The following is an 18,437-nucleotide window of genomic DNA, read 5'->3' as shown; positions in this document are numbered from 1 at the left end:
TTAAATAACATATACAGTGAAATGGACAAACAACGCTCTCCAGCTCCGTTTTAACCCTTGCTTTACCTGGTCATTATCATATGACTGCTGCTGATCGGTGATAAAGCATGTGTTCCATGTCCCCTTTGTAAGCCGGCAGTCAAAACCTGCCCGGGTTCAAATTTTAAACAACTGTTGTTCCTTTATTGCATGTTTGATACTTCATCCACAAAGGGCGTGTTGATGAGATGTCCACTAGCCACCATGGATTTCTTGCCGTCCACACATTTCTTTGCAGCCTAAAAGAAGAAAAAATCTAATAAATTATGAGTTAAGATTCTCAATTGAAAGCTCAGCTGCACTATTATAAAAACGGTTAGGGCACTCGCCTGCACCACGTCAGCCTGGGTGACAGAGGTGATGCTCTGCAGGACAGCCTCGGGCGCCTGGTACGCTCCAGTGGCCAGAGCCTGGGCTCCCATTTCCTCCAGGAGGCCCCGGGAAGACTCCATGGACATCAGGTACTCCACCTCCAATTCCTACATCAACCTCAACGACACACGCCTTGATTCTCAGCATCTGCCATCAAGCATCATAAGAACGGACCAACCTGGGGACAAACTCATTGGGGTTCAAAAAAACAAATTTATTCTTAGTTGCTTTTTTTTTCTTCCCTGCAACCTGTTCCAGGGAAACCCAATGATTTATTTCAAATGTTTGTGAGCTGAATGAGCAGAACAGTTCATGTCTTTTTGCATAGTTTGATTGCCAATCAACACATTAAAAGGCGTGGCAGATCAAGCAAGGCAATTTGTTTTTGTCCGTTTACTAGTCAGCACTCATTTTACATTACTCCTGACCCTTTCCCTGGTGAAAGCTCACATTTTTGTATTTACATAATAAACAAGCTAAAACGCAATTTATTCAGTATGTTCCTTTAATATGGGTTTTGGCACTACTATCAATGATTTGTCATAAAGAATAAGACTTTCTGAGGAGAAGCCACATTGGTATAATGCCTTACTTCAAATCGTTCCCTGTGGGAACACAGATCGTAAGAATAACAAAGAATACATTGATATAATAAACAAAGGAGTGCTGTCATGTCCCTGGTACAACTTAGGTTCAAATCTAGTTTCACGGATGAGGCCCAATACGAAGAACTCAAATAGCAGGAAAACTCACTTTGCTCTGGCGACGTCGGCCTCCGTCACATTCCCCTGAGCCACGCCCGTCACCTGGGCGATGGCAGCTTTGATCCCCTTTTTTTTTTTTTTTAGGAGGGACAGCAGAGATGACCACAGTGAAATTAACATTCTGAAGTACAGCGCTTTTTACTTTAATGAGATGGAGTTTGTTGCTGATGGCGAGAATTAAGGTGGTTTTTTTTACGGACCTCCGCTGCAGAGTCAGCTTGTGCGATGGTGTGGACTCCAAATAGGCCTGAGTCAGAGTACGAGGCATTGAAAGCTGTGGCCTGGTGGAAAGCAAGAGGAAATTAGCAATACGTTTAAAAAACCCCACATACTGATCAAGCATTTATTGTGAATGAACGCCTTTCTTTCGAGGGACGATGCGGAGGACGAACATACGTCAAAGGGCTGCGCCGTGTTCTTGGCGACGCCCTGACTCAGTTTGCTGGTGATGTTTGATCCCCTCTTGACGTGTGGGCCCGCTCCCAGAACCCTCGGCAGGACGCTGAAGACATTGGCCTCTGCCGTGCCATCCCATCCATTTAAAACAGGAGTCATGAAAGTTTATGGGGTCCACCGAGACGGCCTGCGGCTGGAGCGAGGCGGAGCCGCGGCGTCCTACCTCCACGGTACACGGCCTGCGCCGCAGCTGCTCCCGCTCGGCCGCGGACACTCGGCAGAGTCTCTCCGACGAGCCTCAGGGTGGAGTGCTCCACCCCTGGACACAGAGAAGACCATCCGTCAGCCTGGATGTGGAACACTCTGTACCATCTCATAAACACCAGATGTTCTTAGGGTGGGATGTTTGTTCCCATGACAACTCAATGCAAAGCTGGAACCGCTTCCTAGTCTCTGACATTTGGTAGGGACACACATACACACTTTATTGAAACAAATAAGGAATAACATCATAGCTCACAAGAAATGTGAATCCACCGTCAACGAGACACCGCATTGACAGGAGGCGAGGAAACTGAACAATGTTGGAGCGAACACTCACCCAGGCCTACGAGAGCCATTCTGCCAGTGGTGAAGTTGTTCTCGACGAAGGACTGCAGCTACACGGGGAAGGAGGAGGAGACAGATGAGACATTCAACAAAACAAAGAAAGAGTAACAGGTTGAACTCTGCGCCACCAACTTCACTTTTCTACCGGAATCCGCAGTTCACGACACCTTCATTGACATTAATTGGAATATCTTGCTGCCGGCACGACGTGGCTTTGAGGTGTAGGAGTGAGGCCTGTCTCCCGTCCAGGACGACGGCGGGGGCCGTGGAGGCGCGGCGCAGCTCCGTACCTGCTCAGGAGAGATCCCCCCCCGACCATGAAATCGGGGCAGTACAGAGAGTTGGAAAGCGCGCTCCTGTACGCAGCCTCGTGCAGCTTCTCGATGACACCTGCAGGAAGAAAAAAAAAAAGCACAGGTAAATAAATAAATAAGACTTATACTATGATAGTGGAATAAAATGAACAAAAATATATGTATATATATATTATTTGTATTAACTCATCTGTGGACACTGTTGGGCTCACACAACATCAATAAATCAACAATCACGGGAGCGCTTTTTTTTTTTTTAACCACAAACTGCACCAATCGGGACCCACGTAGCGCAGCAGCCCGAGCAGGTACTTACAGGTGGTCCCTCAAACACTCCACAGAGTAGACCATGTTCTCCCTGCTCGAAGTCACGCTGCAGGAAACACAACACGCCTGGTGAGAGCGGGGCTTGCTCACGGGGAAAGCCACAGCGGCAACCTTTTACAACGGGACTCCTGCAAAGCGTCTTCCTTTCCAGCCCATAAACCTCACTAACAAGGTCCCTTCCCTTCCTTCGGCTAAGGGTTCAAGACCGAAAGGGGGATGTCCCCTTTCAATCCTGAATCCTTAGCCGAATACACCCAAATTTCTGGGATTTAAAAGTGTAATCTCACAACAATTTTTTAAATACCCGTGTGTGTGTTTGTATGTGTTTATATATATATATATATATATATATATGTATGTCCTTTCTTTATTCTGTGCTTTTAATCTTCTTTGGTTGTATATATTTCTTTCATGGCGTATGTAAAGGACGTTGAATTGTCTTTGTTCGTCATGGGATGCGCTGCACCAATAGAAATGAACTTCCCTTGCGAGGCATAAAAAAGAAATTATGAAAATTACGCCAACTAATATAAATATTCTTTACTCTTTATTGTAAGTTCATTGAGCGCTTTGCTCACACAAACATGGCTTCTCAAGCTCCCCGAGTTGTTTACTGGACAAATCTGGTCGACACGCGCCTCCACTGGAGCAGACAGCTCGACTGCAGCTTCCATCCTTGTACAGATCAATGGGAAAAGTTCTCATATTACTGAACCACACACACACACACACACACACACACACACACACACACACACACACACACACACACACACACACACACACACACACACACACACACACACACACACACACATACACACACCTGGACGGTGTCGCCACATAGGACAATTCACAGATGTGTACAAATCTTCAATTTTTGCCTCCTGGCAACAAGGGTGAAAACATCAGGCCGGCCCAATTTTCAATTGTTTTCTGAATTAAATCACGAGTACCTTTTAAAGGTTGTGTTTTGGACAGGAAGCCAGACTGAAATTCTTAAAAATGTTCATTTATTTATAAACACCAACCAGCTTCGGTTTTATCACATGAATAAAATAAAATAAAAAAATGAGGCAATAGCAAAACGTCATCTAATCGCTGTCAGGTGCAGTTAAGGGCCACTAGGGGGGGTAGTGGACCGTTGTCGGTATCGTTATCGACCGTAATCGTCGGTTGTTGTTACTCCGACCGTACGAACGAACCGGGCGCTTGAAGCGACACCGTCCGGGCTCTGGTCGCCAAACGTGATCGAAATAAAATTAAAGTAAAAAAACTGGCAGCGGTGGGATTCGAACCCACGCCATCGAAATGACTGGAGCCTAAATCCAGCGCCTTAGACCACTCGGCCACGCTACCGTACACGCTGCAATACAGGACCTCTCGACTAACATGCCTCTCGACTACCTCTCTCTGACGTCACATACGCGCTTAAGGTTGGGAACCCCTTCCTCTGACGTCGTACATGTATTTTCACGAGTCTCCACGCTTGACAATAGAGATTCGATTAAACTCGTGAAAATGTCAATTCTTCACGCGAGGAACCCGTTTTCAACCCGCACGAAAAAATAAAAGATAAAAGATAAAAGAATGATTTCATAAATTCCATTTCAACAGGTTAACATGCGACGTCACCATACAATCGCTATCAGCTGAAGATATCAATAAATATAATTTTATGTCATTATTATCATTATCATTATTATTGTTGTTTTTAATGTTAGCCGCTCCAACGGACTTTGCACAGAACGGAGCTGAATCCCATGGAAAACCACAATCTCAGCGCGTCCGTTGCCTCAGAATGAGCCGTTGAGCTCCACACGGGGGCGGGCGGGGGGTGCGCGCCGCGGGGGCCGCCATGTTGCGCCGCCCGCGTTTCTACGGCGGCCCCGAACGGACAAGCCACACAGAGGGTCCCCCCCCCCCCTCCCACACGCGCGCACACACGCACACGCGCGCGCACACACACACACACACACACACACACACACACACACACACACACACACACACACACACACACCTTTACGTAACGGACTTTAATGAGCCAAAAACAATGAAGCCTCATTAATTAGAAAAGAGAGAGAGAGGCGCCAGGTGACACATTTGGAGACTCGTTCGGGGATTTTTTTTAATTCGGCCTTTCACTTGGAAAGATTTAACTTAAAATGTGATAATATCATTTATACCCATACTAATAATTTATTCTGTGCATAAAATTACATTTCGTATATATTAATTATTTGACTATTTTTGTTTTGTTTGTATTTTCCAGCTATGTGTATTGATTTGGCAATTTTTTAACTTTATTTTACTTTTTATTCTATTTAATTTTATTATAAATGCTTTATGATTTTCACACTGTCAAGCTTTTGGGTTTTTTTTAACACTAATTGTCTGTAAAGAAAAGCACCAGTCCTCACCAGGACACTTTCCACGTCTATGTAAATGTGCCTTGCGGGATAGACACACTCTGATAAAATGCAATATTTGTTTTGAATTTATTTCAGAGAGTGGGAGAACAAAACAAACACTTGGAAGTCTTTTCAAAAGCTTTTTAATCATGGAATACAGCAGCAGTAGCACGAAGGAAGCATTAAAACCACCTTCTGCAGCGGCGTAAGCATCTGGCTATGAACCTACAAAACTGTACTTAAGTTATGACATTACAATGTATTATCAAAAACTTTTTTTTTTTAAACTACAATATTTGTGTATGTACTCATAATATTAGTTAGATATTTCAAGCATTTCAAGTTAAACTTTTATTTCTCACAAAATGATTGCTGTTGCACTTGCATGAGCAGATTGTCTGCAGAGGATTTTAGTTTCCACTTCCCCTGAGTACTGTATATAATGTGTTATAAATTGTTTTTGTGTTATTTTTCATTATACCCACTTCAGAACGGCAACCTTTACGTGGTCCGGCCATTTCCTCTGGCTTTCTGACAGTATTAAGAGGAACAAACTGCAGAAGCTTTGGTGGTTCGGACTGGGGAACTGTTGGGCGAAGGAAAACCAAAAGCCAGAGTGAGACTTGGGTCACACGTGCAGAGGAGATATGTAGTACCCAAAACAAACAAACAAACAAACAAACAAAAAAATGTCTGGTTGTTTTAAGTTTGCTTTGACACTCTTTATTTTAAGAAACAACGTTGGATTTCTGTTCCATTTACCATCTCGAGTCTCACTCTCCCCGGAATCAGTAATTAGCTGCAACAATCACATTAAAGATGCGGGATACAGTGATAGGAACAGTTGCCAAAATAAAAATAAATAGCATCTCATCTAGAGTCATATTGAGAAAATAAAAATAAATAAGATAGAACTCTTGATTCAGTAAAAAAGTCTAATTTGACCGGTTGGCTCCAGTCAGCCGGGCCGAGCTGGTTACGGACCTGAAATAATAAAGTAAATAACCGCTACTTAGCCGCCCTCCAGTGACTCGCGAGCGGCACAACTGTAACACTTTCCTCATCGTCCCCTCAGCACCGCCGTGCTGCTGTGACCTCACAGCTCCTTTCTGCCTCTTAACGCTGCCAAGCGCTCTACTCAGCCCAGTCGGTGCACGTTGGACAAACCGAACGCAAGTTCAAATGGCTCATCGCTGAAATGTACAAATATAGAAAACACCAAATACTGCTGTGCTGTCATGTAATACTTGTGGGAAAATACCATATAAATAGTGAAATAATGGGATAAAACAACACTAATATATATATATATATATATATATTTAGACAGAATGTCACCCTTGTCAATTAAACAATTTAGATATGGTGCAGGTGTTGAAATATCTGGACCAAAAGGTAAAATGGAAGGATCAAACAGTGTGTCCTTAATATTAACCTTATACCCGAGCACCCGACAAATAAACACATTTTCAACAAGGACAGATGAAGGATCAAAATAATTAAAGTGCTTATGGACACAACACGACAAAACCTAAAGATAATAAGAGACAGCGAGATATCACACAGGCCTGAATACCTGTATACGACACATACATACAAACGGGCGTGGCACGGCCTTGGATTTTTTGGAAAACGCTATAATCCATACGACCTCATCAGCTTCTCGCTCGCTTTGGCGGCTTTTCGTCAAAGTGTCTCACGAGACGCGGCCCCCCGCCGCGGGTTCCCCTGGAGCCGCTGCCCTGTTCCCACTCAGGTCCTCCTTCGTCTTCTGGATGCAGGTGAAGATCTCCCTGAAGAGAGCCTTGTACTCCGGCTGCTGGACGTCCTCGGGGGCGGCGGGCGCCGTCCGGTGGGCGGCGCCGGAGAGGCGGCGGCGCGGCGTCGGGCGGGGGCTGCCGGGCGTCTGCACGGCCTTGTGGCTCAGCCCGTCCGCCCCCTGCTGGCAGCGCTGCAGAAGCTCCTCGTACTTCACCTGGAGGACACGTCGCAGGTTGGATCGATCTGTTTCCGTCTGTCTAAGTTCGCTGAGCTCTGCTGCAGCTTTCCACCAAGTAAGATTAAAAATAAAAAAAATAAAAAACCTTTCAAATCTCCGGTTTTGAAAAACGAGACGCTTCACGAAAACGATCACCCCCTTATCCACAGAGACGGAGCATAAGCACATTTTGTCGGTAGCGTCAAGCCAACTGTGTATCACAGTCGCATAAACATTCTCTAGGAATATGCAGCATTAGAAGAATTAAAGAACGTATATTTATTTTGTACCGAAAATAAAAGAAAAAGCTCCTAAACGATGCACTTTAATCAGGTTAAATTCGATCCTTTGCGCTTGTGCAAATCACTTATTTTGGTGACGTCCGCACTTATGTAAGAGACGAGCAGGAGGTTGCGTCAGTTACTGGCAACCTGCTGTGGGCGACGTTATGCTCTGGATGTACCGTGGTGGTTTTAAACCCAATGTGATTGTAATTTGTTATTCAAAACATGTTAAAAAAATGATGAAAAATATACTAAAACGTTGAGAAATAAGATTGAATGTTGTTTTTTTTTTTTTTTAAGTCTTAAAGGTTTGCCCCATTGCACTGCACTGAAGCCCGGTGAGAAGTTGCAGCAGAGTGGTACGTTTCAAAACAGCAAAGCAAGGTCGCAGCCATAAACCGTTGTAAATGACGGGGAACCCAAATTATAACGAGGCCTGGGTTGAAAAACAGCGAACGCACGCTCCAATTCAAACCAAAAAACGATTCCACAGCGGAATCCCTAGATGAGCGATGTGGCCACGCTACCTGCAGCGCGCTGTACTGGGCGTCCACCTCGTTGAGCAGGGAGATTCCTCTCTGCTTCACGGCCTCCGCCCTCCTGATGCACATCTGCTCGTGGCCGCGGCGGATGTCCTCCATGTTGGATCCCCTCAGCAGGCTGTCGCTGCTGCACCGCGGCCGCCGCGGCCTCCCCTGGCCCTGCTCCACCTCCGTCCCCGCCCCCGCCCGCTCCTTCTCCACCTCCGCCTCCGTCCTCTCCGGGACGGGCTTCTCCTCGGGGGCGAAGAACACCGAGTCGGGCAGCAGCCACTCGGACCCCCGAAAACTGGAGGGAGAAGACCATGGGAAACGTTCAGTGTCCACAGCGTAACCAGACCACCCGACGCCGCACTTTGAAGGAGTAGAAATACTGACCGACTGTATTTCATTTAAATTAAAAGCATTTAAAGTACTTTTTGGCAATTTTTAAAGCTATTACGCTCATTTCCGGCTCCGAGGTTATTACATTCTCTCTCAGGCCTGGAACACAAACCATTTTCTGATGCCCCAAAAATATTTATTAAAATTAATTAATTAATATCATAAGCGTGCAACAATTAGTCGACTAATGGCTTGAACTGACGACTAATGGTCGACTAGGAAAACCTTCAGGCAGGGGCAGCCCTACAGGGATTACTTTGTCATTAGTTTACCTCATTATTTGACACTTTGCCCTCATCTAACATCAACATCCCACAGTGTAACATTATATTTCCTTACTTTATACAGAAAGTTAGGAAAAGCCTAATAATAATAATGGCTTCAAGGCTTTAAAGAATGGATGAGTTGAGAAGTTCCTTCTCTGGCTCAGTCATTTGGTCCATCTCATTTGAAACCACTTCAGAATGCCCAGATAATAATTATTGTATTTATAATAATAATAATAATAGTTAATAATAATTATAACTATTATTATTATTATTATTATTATTATTATTCATAATAATAATAATAATATTTAAAGTGTTATTTAGTTCAATACTCTTATTGAGATAAATGTTTTTTTTGTAAGAGATCTAAGAACAAATACAGATACAAAAATCACAAATAATCCAATTAATTCACTCATTGGTCAATATTTACACATATAAATTAAAACATTAATTGAAAATATCATCAATTAAAATGTTAAAAACACCAAAGATGTGAAAGATGTGCTGTGAACACACCAGGATGTGCGGTTCTAACCTCCTGGCGCTCTCCGCCCTCCACAGCAGCCGTAGCTCCTCCACCTCGGTCTCCAGCTCCACCTGCCGGGCGCGGCAGCCCTCCATCAGGGCCAGCCGCTGCTCCAGGGCCCCGTTCTCCCGGGACGTGGCCTCGGCCTCGCGCTCGGCGGCCTCGCGCCGGCTCCGCTCCGCCGCCACCTGGCCCTGCAGCGTCTGGACGGAGCGCCTCAGCGACGCCTGCTCCTCCTCCGGGTCCGGCACCGGCTCCGGGTCCCGGAGGGAGCCCTGGGCCGACCAGGGCCAGTCCACGCCCCAGGACTCGTAGCCCACGTACCTGGGACCCGAGGAGACGCGACTTTAATACAGAAGAAACTTTAATACGATGAGAAAATGTGTTGACGTCCACCCTGTGTTCAACAATTATAATCTTATCAGATAACTTATTCTTATTGATTTATTTGAAAAATAATAACAAAAAAACTCAATAATATTGTATACTCTATATATATATATAAAAAAATTATAATCAAAATAATAATACTAAAAATAGAGCAAAATGCATTTCATTAAAATTTATAAAAAATAAATAGATAAAGTCAATAATATACATTTTTGGGTCAAAAATCTTAACCTTGAATATTCCTCAGCGAATCATTATTTCACTTAAATTTGTCAAATGACCCCAATGCACCACATGCTGTCATTGCCAGTCTCATCCACATTAATGTTTGGAAGGAAAAAAAAAATTTTTTAAAGCTAAATGAGGAAAAGAAAACAAACAGAGTTTCTTCTAAATGGACCCAAAGCAGCAAGAGAAAACCTGGTCTCGGCAAACAGAGCTAAACTAACACATCTACTAACACACACTATCACAAACTTGGGACTCGTGATTTTAGAATTGAGATTTACATTTTAATTCTTAATTAACCTGGTCATTTGAACATTATTTTTTCCCGTCCTGGGAATATCACCCAAGTCGTACCTTTTTTAATTCAGAAAGATGCTAAAACGCTCACTCGCGCTTTTATTAACAGCTGTTTTTAGAGTAGTGGAATTCCCTTTTTCCTGCATTACCTCAACAGTCCATTAGAAAACTACAGCTCGTTCAGAGTCTAAACTCAAACAGAGAAAATGCATCACATCGCCCACTGCACTGGCTCCCTGCGTCTTCAAGAATTGATTTTTAAGTTATTTTACTGGTTTACAGCTTTTTATATATTTTTTTTTTTATTTTAAGTTCCAGTCAGATTCCGAAAGTCCTCCGCTGCTTTTCTTTTAATGTTTAAAGAGGCGGTGAGAGTGCTTTCTGTTTTTATTCCCCTACACTGTGGAACTTGCTTCTTCCTGTGGATATTACAACGGCAAGCTCTCCCTGTATTTTTAAAAGGAAATTAAAGATCTATCTTTCTAATCTGGCTTTTAACTTGGAGTGAAGTTATAGCCTTAGTTTTTCAGTTCTAAGCATTGTTTTTTTTGTTTTTTTTACATTATTTTCATCCATGGTGTTTATTTTATTCTACCGAGTTTTATTTATTGATTGAAAACATGTTTGTTTTTGTAACATTGTTTAACTGCTGTAATTTGTCGGTGTTCGAATTTCGCCATGTGAAGCACGTTGGGCTGCATGTTTCTATGGCAGGTGCTTCAGTAAATAAATGAAGTTGAGTTGAATGGAATAACTAGTCTCCATCTGCAGCATTCCAAGCCACTGAGGGGAAAACAACAGGGACAATACTGGAATGATGAATTAAGACAATATATGAATGAATTTGTTCATAAAATAAATTCTGTGACTCCATTAATGGACTCTCAGGAAAAATGTTATTGAATAAGACGGCGGTGTGTGGTCTGGTGAAGTACTGATGACATTAGATGTAAATGTATTTATTGCTATATAACAGCAATAACAGTGCTGGGATACCTTTTCACAAAGAAAGTACTTTATATTTCCATTTTCTGTATAGTTCACCACAATTTTACACATACTTTACCCTAATTTAGTCTATTATTATTATTATTATTATTATTATTATTATTATTATTATTATTATTATTATCAGTTATTATTATAATTTATAATTCTGAATTTCAAGAACATAGATGCAAACACAGAATAAAATGTGGAGTCCACTTTACGAGATGACAATTTTTTCGGTTGAAATTGATTTATTGATTTAACATTGAGTAAAACTGGGCGTGGCGTAAGAGGATCTACTTTCTTCACACCAATGTCTCGGCTGCAGATTACGTCCAGGAGCCGTGGGCAGATTATGTCGTCTGGTTACCTGGTTTCAAGTTCAAGGTGCTTGTCGACCCCGAGGGGGAGGAGCTTGGCAACAGAGCCGAGAATGTCCAGTCGCCATCTACAGCGTCCATTCTGGCATTCCAAAATGAAATTCAATGACTTTTTTTTCAAGCACGATTTTTTCCTTTTTCAAGTAATTCACGCAAAACAAATATAATCACATGTAAAATGTGATCTTCATCATTTAAAATTTAATCTCATTGTCCATTATATTTATCTCTCCACACACAGACACACACACACACACACACACACACACACACACACACACACACACTCACACACTCACACACCATTGTCTAACTACAACCATGCTGGATTAAATGTATATTTCCCTGGAAAAATCGATTCCAGCGTTCCGACCAAGAAGAGATCGAGGTCTTTACGATTTTTGAATAACAATATCACAGGGAATATCACAGGTTTTCAATGACCATGTTTTTTTCCAAGGGACTTTCCAAGCACTTCAGCACAAAAGGAGCTACTCTCCAAGTATTCCTGGACTTGGAGCACCTCAAGGACCCGGTAAAAACCCGGTCATAGAACGCTGAAAGCAGCAGGGAAACTGTTTGCTTTACCTTTGACCTCTACAGTTTAGAAGTATTGTGCATAATATTGTTCCCCCCCCCCACTGAATGTATTTTTTTGTAGTTTGTTTTTCAACATCTTTGAAACCAAAGGCACATTTCCACTTCTGTGGCAATTAAATTGTATTATTAAAAAAATAAATAAAAACATAATGTGAACTGTTGATACATTCTGTTTACTGTCTAATTTTGAGGTTCATTTTTCCATTGTTAATGTTTGTCATTAGGTTTATTGTACATTATCAATATTTTGGGTTACTTCTATTTTTTTCTTTGATTTTCAGTTTCTTTTTTTAGGTCATATGTTGTTTATCAATAGGTCTAGTGTATATTCTCATATTTCATTGTTTACAGTCAACCACTTTTTCCATATATTGCCATTTTCATTTTCCTATTTTTTATTCCATTGCTTTATTATTATTCCCTATTTTTTTATGTAAGCTGTTGCTGACACTGCAATTTCCCTTTGGGGATTGATGGATGAATGAAAGAATGAATGAATAAATATCTATCCATTGATATCTATTTATAATCCATTTTATCAATCAGAAAAGCTGCATGGGAATATAATATCCATGTCAATGATTTGGAAAGATGAAAGTTCTGTGGGCATTTGTGGATAAAAAAACAACCAAAATGGAGACGGGAGGATGTCTCAGGCTGGTTCGTTCCTATCCCATAATCATTTATGCAACAAGCTTTTGACAGTTAACTTCCTGTGTTTATGGCTTCACATTGTTTGCATGAACAAAAGCAACATCCTTCCTGAGAGCAGTTCCTCTTTTTACACATTCCTGTCATTCAGCGCCACAGGAGAAAGGGTCAATGCACGCCTATGGCCATGCCCACGGCCACGCCCACCTGTCCTGGTGCAGGTCGTACAGCTCCTTGAGGCAGGACACGCTCTGTGCTCCCAGGCTGCGTCTCTGCTCCGCCAGCTCCCTCTTGCTCCGCTCCACCTGGGCGCTTCTCAGCTCCTCCACCTGCACCTGCAGATCCTCCATCTGGCTCTGCAGCGCGTCGATGGTATCCGTCAGACTGTTTGGGGAGCGAGAGGAGAGCATAGTTTAAGCTGCGGTATTATACACCGACAACAAAAACAGCCAACAGCCACAACAACCTGCACCAGTCCTGGAAGTTGGAGGTGGGGCCCCCATGGATCAGACTTGTTGTTCCAAGGTGATTCTTCAGACCAGGCCACCTTCTTCCATTGCTCCATGGTCCAGTTCTGACGCTCACGTGTCCATTGTAGGTGCTTTCAGGGGTGGACAGGGGTCAGCATGGACACTGAGCGCTCCCATACGCAGCAAGCTGCCATGCACTGTGTGTTCTACACCTTTCTATCATAGCAACATTCACTGTTTCACCACTTTGTGCTACAGTAGTTCTTCTGTGGGATCCAACCAGACGGGTTAGACTTCACTCCCCACGTGCATCAATGAGCCTTGGGCGTCCATGACCCTGTTGCCGGTTCACCGGTCGTCCTTCCTTGGAGCACTTTTGGTAGGTAGTAACCACTGCATAGTGGGAACAGCCCACAAGACCTGTGGTTTTGGAGATGCTCTGACCCAGTCGTCCAGCATCACAATTACGGAGTATATACAGTATGTACAGTATATACAGTGTATTGTATATGTGTGACTATCCCAAATACATTAATTTGATACAAAGTTCCCCGTAAGCTGTGACACCTGCTGATCCGGTGCTGGGCGAAGCGGTTGTCCTGCACCAGGCGACAGTTTCCCTGCTCCAGCTCCCGAGATGCCATGTCCAGCTGCTCATAGACCTTGGCATGCTGCTCGTTCATCTGACGGAGCAGCTCCACCTGCCTGGTCAGGTACTGGGAGGGAGGAGAGGACAGGAGAGGAGAGGAGAGGAAGGAAGGAAGGAAGGACAGAAAAGAGAGGGTAGGAGGGAAGGAGCGAGGACAAAAGGAGAGAAGGAGAGAGGAGGGAAGGAAAGAGGAGAGAAGCAAGAGAGGGGGGAGGGGAGAGGATGGATGGAAAGAGGAGAGAAGAGGAAGGAGGGAAGGAAAGTGGGTAAGATAGGAGACTTCAATTATAGAGGGGTTTTAACCAATGACAAACTGAGTGTGAATGTTAAATGGACCAAATTTAATACTAAACTAAATTCATAAATATTGTGTCCAGTTCAAAGGTGCTTCACGACATGGAGGAAATGAATCAGAGTGGGTGAGAACAGAGGAAGAGCTGCATGTGAAGAGTAAAAACAAACATGCAAACGAATGGAAGAAAATGAATCGCAAAAAATAAAGGAAACAACCAAAAATAAGTAAATGAATGTTAAAGATGAAGAAGTGAGAAGCCACTGATATGTAATGAACAATGATTTAATGTGTTAAAGCCTTAAATCAGCCCACGCATGCAGAGCACTTCAGAGTGTCCGTCGCCTTGCATCAGCTGTCCTTTTGTTAACCATATTATCCTTAAATTAAACCGAATAACCTTTATTAAAAAAAACAAAAAAAAAAACAGCCTTATTTTACATATTCTTATTTATTTTACAGATTGTTTTCCTATTGTTCTATTTTACATTTTTATGTTTCCCGTGTGCACCGAACACCAAGACAAATTCCTTGTACGTATAAATTTACTTGGCACTAAAGACGATTCTGACTCTAATTCTGATTATCTTCCAAAGAATAATGACAACACATTATATAACTCTGCTAATGTGCCCTACTACGACAAAAGGCTTCGGCTGGATCTGGACAAGCAGTTGGTTTGAAAATTATGTTATCAGCATTGTGCAAAATATTATTATGATCCTTATTATTATTATTATTATTATTATTATTATTATTATTATTATTATTATTATCATTATTCAGTGCTCATTTAATGATCAGCTCCGCTCTATGAGCCCCGAATGGCCACGTTGGAGCAGGAGGAGCGTTTCAGCAGCCTCCCTGCATCACAGTCACTGGTTGGAATCCAAACACGACACAGTCCAGTCACAGCTGTTCAGACGTGGAACAGGAATGTAAACCCCGCATTTCACGCCTTTTAAGCGGGACACGCTCACATATGACTGGTCGATCTGTCTCACACACTCAATTTTATTTCATTTTTTTTACATTCACTTCGGTTATTGAGCTTCCAGGTGAGTAGAACTATCTTGCAGCAAATTTAGGAGTGTATTCCAGGTGAGGGATAAAAGTTTAATTTAGTTGAAACAAATGATTTCACTCGTATATTACACACAGGCATATTAAATACCAAACAGATATTTTACAAATGTCATATGTTGAAAAATTACATAATCTTTTTTTAAATGAACAGCATCGCAACACAGGACGACGCCGTCAGATGCAGGTCATTCACAGTGACACACAGAAACAAGGTTAAGACCAGACACCATATATAGATAGGGGTCAGTAAAACAAATGGGATTATCCCTCGCCGTCACACTGCAGCAGTAAATGAATTAGGGAAATTATCTTTGCTTGACCCGCTGCACTGGGACCCAAGCAGATCCGTGACCGGGTATTCAGCAGCGAAATTAAAGTCTGTACCGTAGAAAATGAGCCCCGGCCGATGAAAATGAATAACTATGGTTTAAGCTCCACTGTATGTATGTGAGGACTGTTCAACCTGGAGACAAACGTAAACTCCATGTTTTATCCGCTTATGCACCACAAGCCTGGACTAATATGCTTACCTTAATAAGAATTACAATTTGCATCATAGTCCTTAAAGGCTCATTGTTCGTCCCAGGTACAGTAACATTCTTATTCCGGGACAGGATTATTTTGCAGTTTTCCAAACAAACAAACCAGAGCTTCACGAAGAAGCTTAAGGAGAGTGGCGACGTTCCCACTAAAAGGAGATCGATAGCTAGAGACAAACAGCTTCCTATAATTAGACAGACGAGAACACGCGCCCAGACTCATTAGATAACAGTGTGTTAGGTGCAACCGTCACCGCGTCCACCTTAAGGTGACGATGCGGTCAGGTGAAGTGAGAGATTTCTTATCTCAAAACATCTTTGTTTTCCCGGGTGCATAGACAAAATGTACTTTTATACCAAACTCAGATTAAAAAAACGTGTAGCGGCCAGGGATCCGTCTGACGGGCGGGTGGTGTTAATAAAGACTCTGGTTCCGATTGTGCAATTATGAGACCAGTCAACCTGATGTGTAAGAACGTGTTTCACATGTCGGAATAGATGTGCTTCACGGGTTCACCGTCACGGGTTGATTTATTCTTAAATTCACCTCTATCTCCTGAAGCTGCTCCTTGTTGGTACCGTACATCTGCTGCAGGGCTTGCTCCAGCTCATGGTTTCGGTCCAGCAGGGTTTTCCCCAGCTGAGCCGCCAGTTGCAGATCTGCAAACACACACAGAGAGAAACATGTCAGGACCCGGACCAGACTCCCTCAGCGTCCAAACAGCAGCGGTGGGATGGCGTCCCCCATGCAGCCCAAACACATCGATGATCTAGTCATACAGCGCTGGCATTTTGTTTTTCTGTTTTCGCAATACTTCCAGCATGTCATTGTGTATTGTAATATTTTAATTTAATATCCTCTTCATATATAGTGAAAAATATATTTTATAATAATGTTGCTATATATTACCAATTAAAAAATATATATATACCTATATATACCTATATATATATATATATATATATAAATAAAATATACCAATTAACGACACCTCTCATATATTGGACAACGCATAACCCTATTTTCTGATTATATTTGGTAATATTTAAAGTATATATGTATATTTGGATAATAAAAAACGGGTGTACGGTGTACAATCATGTTTTATATATTCAATTTATTATCGTAATGACATTGACAAGATATTGGCATTTATGTTATTTTATATAAATATATGTAATTTGGCATGACATATTTTTTTATGTATTACATTTCAACATATGTCAATATGCAGGTTGCTCAATAAGGGATGACCCACTTCCATATAAACACACAGACTTGTGTTTGTGCTGTTGGCCCTAAAAGACGGATCAGGAATGTCTAAACAGCGCCCATCACTGAGCGCTCCCACGGGCATCAAACCCTCAGGTAAACATGTGAAAGTCACAAGAGCAGCCTGGACAGCAGCGTCTGTGCCTCCTCACACGTTGCAGCCGCGTCAACAGAGAACCGCACTTATTTGGAGGGCCCCCCCCCGCACTTTGTCGTAATGAACATTAAATATTATATGCATCGATTTGCATGGCATGCTACTGTAATAAAAATAAGAAGAGAAAAAGTTTTTTGTTATTTTTTTTATTTATACATGTGTACAAGTCCAAAACCACAATATTTTATTTCTATGTTTTATGGCACTAGAAATAGCGTTTGCTTTGGTCCTTACCGTGTTCCAGGTCCTGCTTCCCGTACCACGGCTCCTCATCCTTCTCAAAGTCTTCCTCCACTATCATGTCAGTCAACATGCTCCCGGGTGGAGGCTCCGCCGCTACACCCAAAAACACCACCGGTATCCACCCGCGCTGCTCCAACTCCGTCCGGTTTAAGTTCCCTGCAGGCGGAGCGCACCCCGACCGGGCGGTCAGACAACGTGGCAACGTGCGGCTCTACCGCTCGCTCTCCCTCCCTCCTTCTCTCTCCCTCCCTCCTTCTCTCTCCCTCCCTCTCCCTCCCTCCTTCCCTTCCTCCCCCTGCCCAGCGCGCTGGACTTCTAACTGCGCTGCGTGACGTCATGCGAGGTTTTTGAAATGACGGACAGTTCGGGTAACCAATCAGAATTTAGCAGGCGGGGCCAATGAGCTCCCTCGTTCAATCGGGACGTATGTTGACTAGCGCTTGAGCGGCGCCTGCTTCCGCATATCGATAAGCGGTGTGACAAGGCGGCGTTTCTGTAGCGGTGATGGCGAATGTACTGAAAATCTCGAAAAAGAATAAAAGATTGACTTGTTTTTCTTATTTTTGGGTCATTTACGGCGGCGGTTCCCATTGTTTTTGTATGACCGCGGCCCGGGCGAGGTTTAAATGACGGACAGTTCGGGTAACCAATGAGGCGGGGTATAGACGCTCTCTCGTCCAATAAAAATGTTTGTTGACTACCGCGCGATCAACGCTTACTTCCGCATATCGATAAGCGGTTTGACAGGGCGACGTTTCTGTATCGATGAATGTACTGAAAACCAAAAAGAAAAAAAAAAAAAGATGAATCTTCTTGATTTTCTTTTGGGGGGTTCTTCTCAGCGGCTTGCCCATGGGGTTTTGGACATCTTAAAACTGTGGCGGCGGTCCGGGCAAAGTTTAAAATGATCAACATGTAGAAGGCGGGGCCTAAACGCTCTCTCGTCCAGTAAAAACGTTTGTTGATCCAGGGTT

General features: G+C 43.0%; 1 protein-coding gene and 1 pseudogene across 2 annotated transcripts; both read right to left on the bottom strand.

The window, feature by feature from the left end:
* Positions 1 to 182: 182 nt before the first annotated feature.
* Positions 183 to 4,681, bottom strand: LOC307237406 (cytochrome b-c1 complex subunit 2, mitochondrial-like; annotated as a pseudogene). Its single transcript has 11 exons — positions 4,617 to 4,681; positions 2,811 to 2,867; positions 2,707 to 2,738; positions 2,471 to 2,570; positions 2,173 to 2,230; positions 1,795 to 1,890; positions 1,572 to 1,705; positions 1,376 to 1,456; positions 1,161 to 1,241; positions 369 to 518; positions 183 to 278 (listed from the first exon to the last, which is right to left on the bottom strand). The product of its transcript is annotated as a cytochrome b-c1 complex subunit 2, mitochondrial-like (transcript).
* A 708-nt stretch (positions 4,682 to 5,389) lies between these two features.
* cdr2a (cerebellar degeneration-related protein 2a) lies at positions 5,390 to 17,586 on the bottom strand. Its single transcript, XM_080010118.1, has 8 exons — positions 17,455 to 17,586; positions 16,338 to 16,450; positions 13,792 to 13,940; positions 12,962 to 13,138; positions 9,228 to 9,542; positions 8,230 to 8,325; positions 8,025 to 8,187; positions 5,390 to 7,210 (listed from the first exon to the last, which is right to left on the bottom strand). The coding sequence occupies exons 1-8, from the start codon at positions 17,531 to 17,533 to the stop codon at positions 6,932 to 6,934; spliced, it is 1,371 nt and encodes a 456-aa protein (XP_079866244.1). The 5' UTR covers positions 17,534 to 17,586; the 3' UTR covers positions 5,390 to 6,931.
* Positions 17,587 to 18,437: the final 851 nt, after the last annotated feature.

Source organism: Zeus faber, assembly GCF_960531495.2.
Source record: "Zeus faber genome assembly, chromosome: 11".
Classification (NCBI taxonomy): domain Eukaryota; kingdom Metazoa; phylum Chordata; class Actinopteri; order Zeiformes; family Zeidae; genus Zeus; species Zeus faber.
Note: the sequence above shows the minus strand (reverse complement) of the source record. Positions and strands in the feature narration are given on the sequence as shown.

What these genes read in the sequence shown, in the direction of transcription:
- cdr2a (XM_080010118.1), bottom strand. Translation starts at nt 17,533, where the DNA reads ATGTTGACTGACATGATAGTGGAGGAAGACTTTGAGAAGGATGAGGAG. An exon ending in AGGGCGGAGAGCGCCAGGAG is followed by an intron (nt 8,326 to 9,227) that starts GTTAGAACCGCA and finishes TTCTCCCTCCAG; the next exon opens with TTTTCGGGGGTCCGAGTGGC. An exon ending in CCCAGTACAGCGCGCTGCAG is followed by an intron (nt 7,211 to 8,024) that starts GTAGCGTGGCCA and finishes CGTGTCCTCCAG; the next exon opens with GTGAAGTACGAGGAGCTTCT.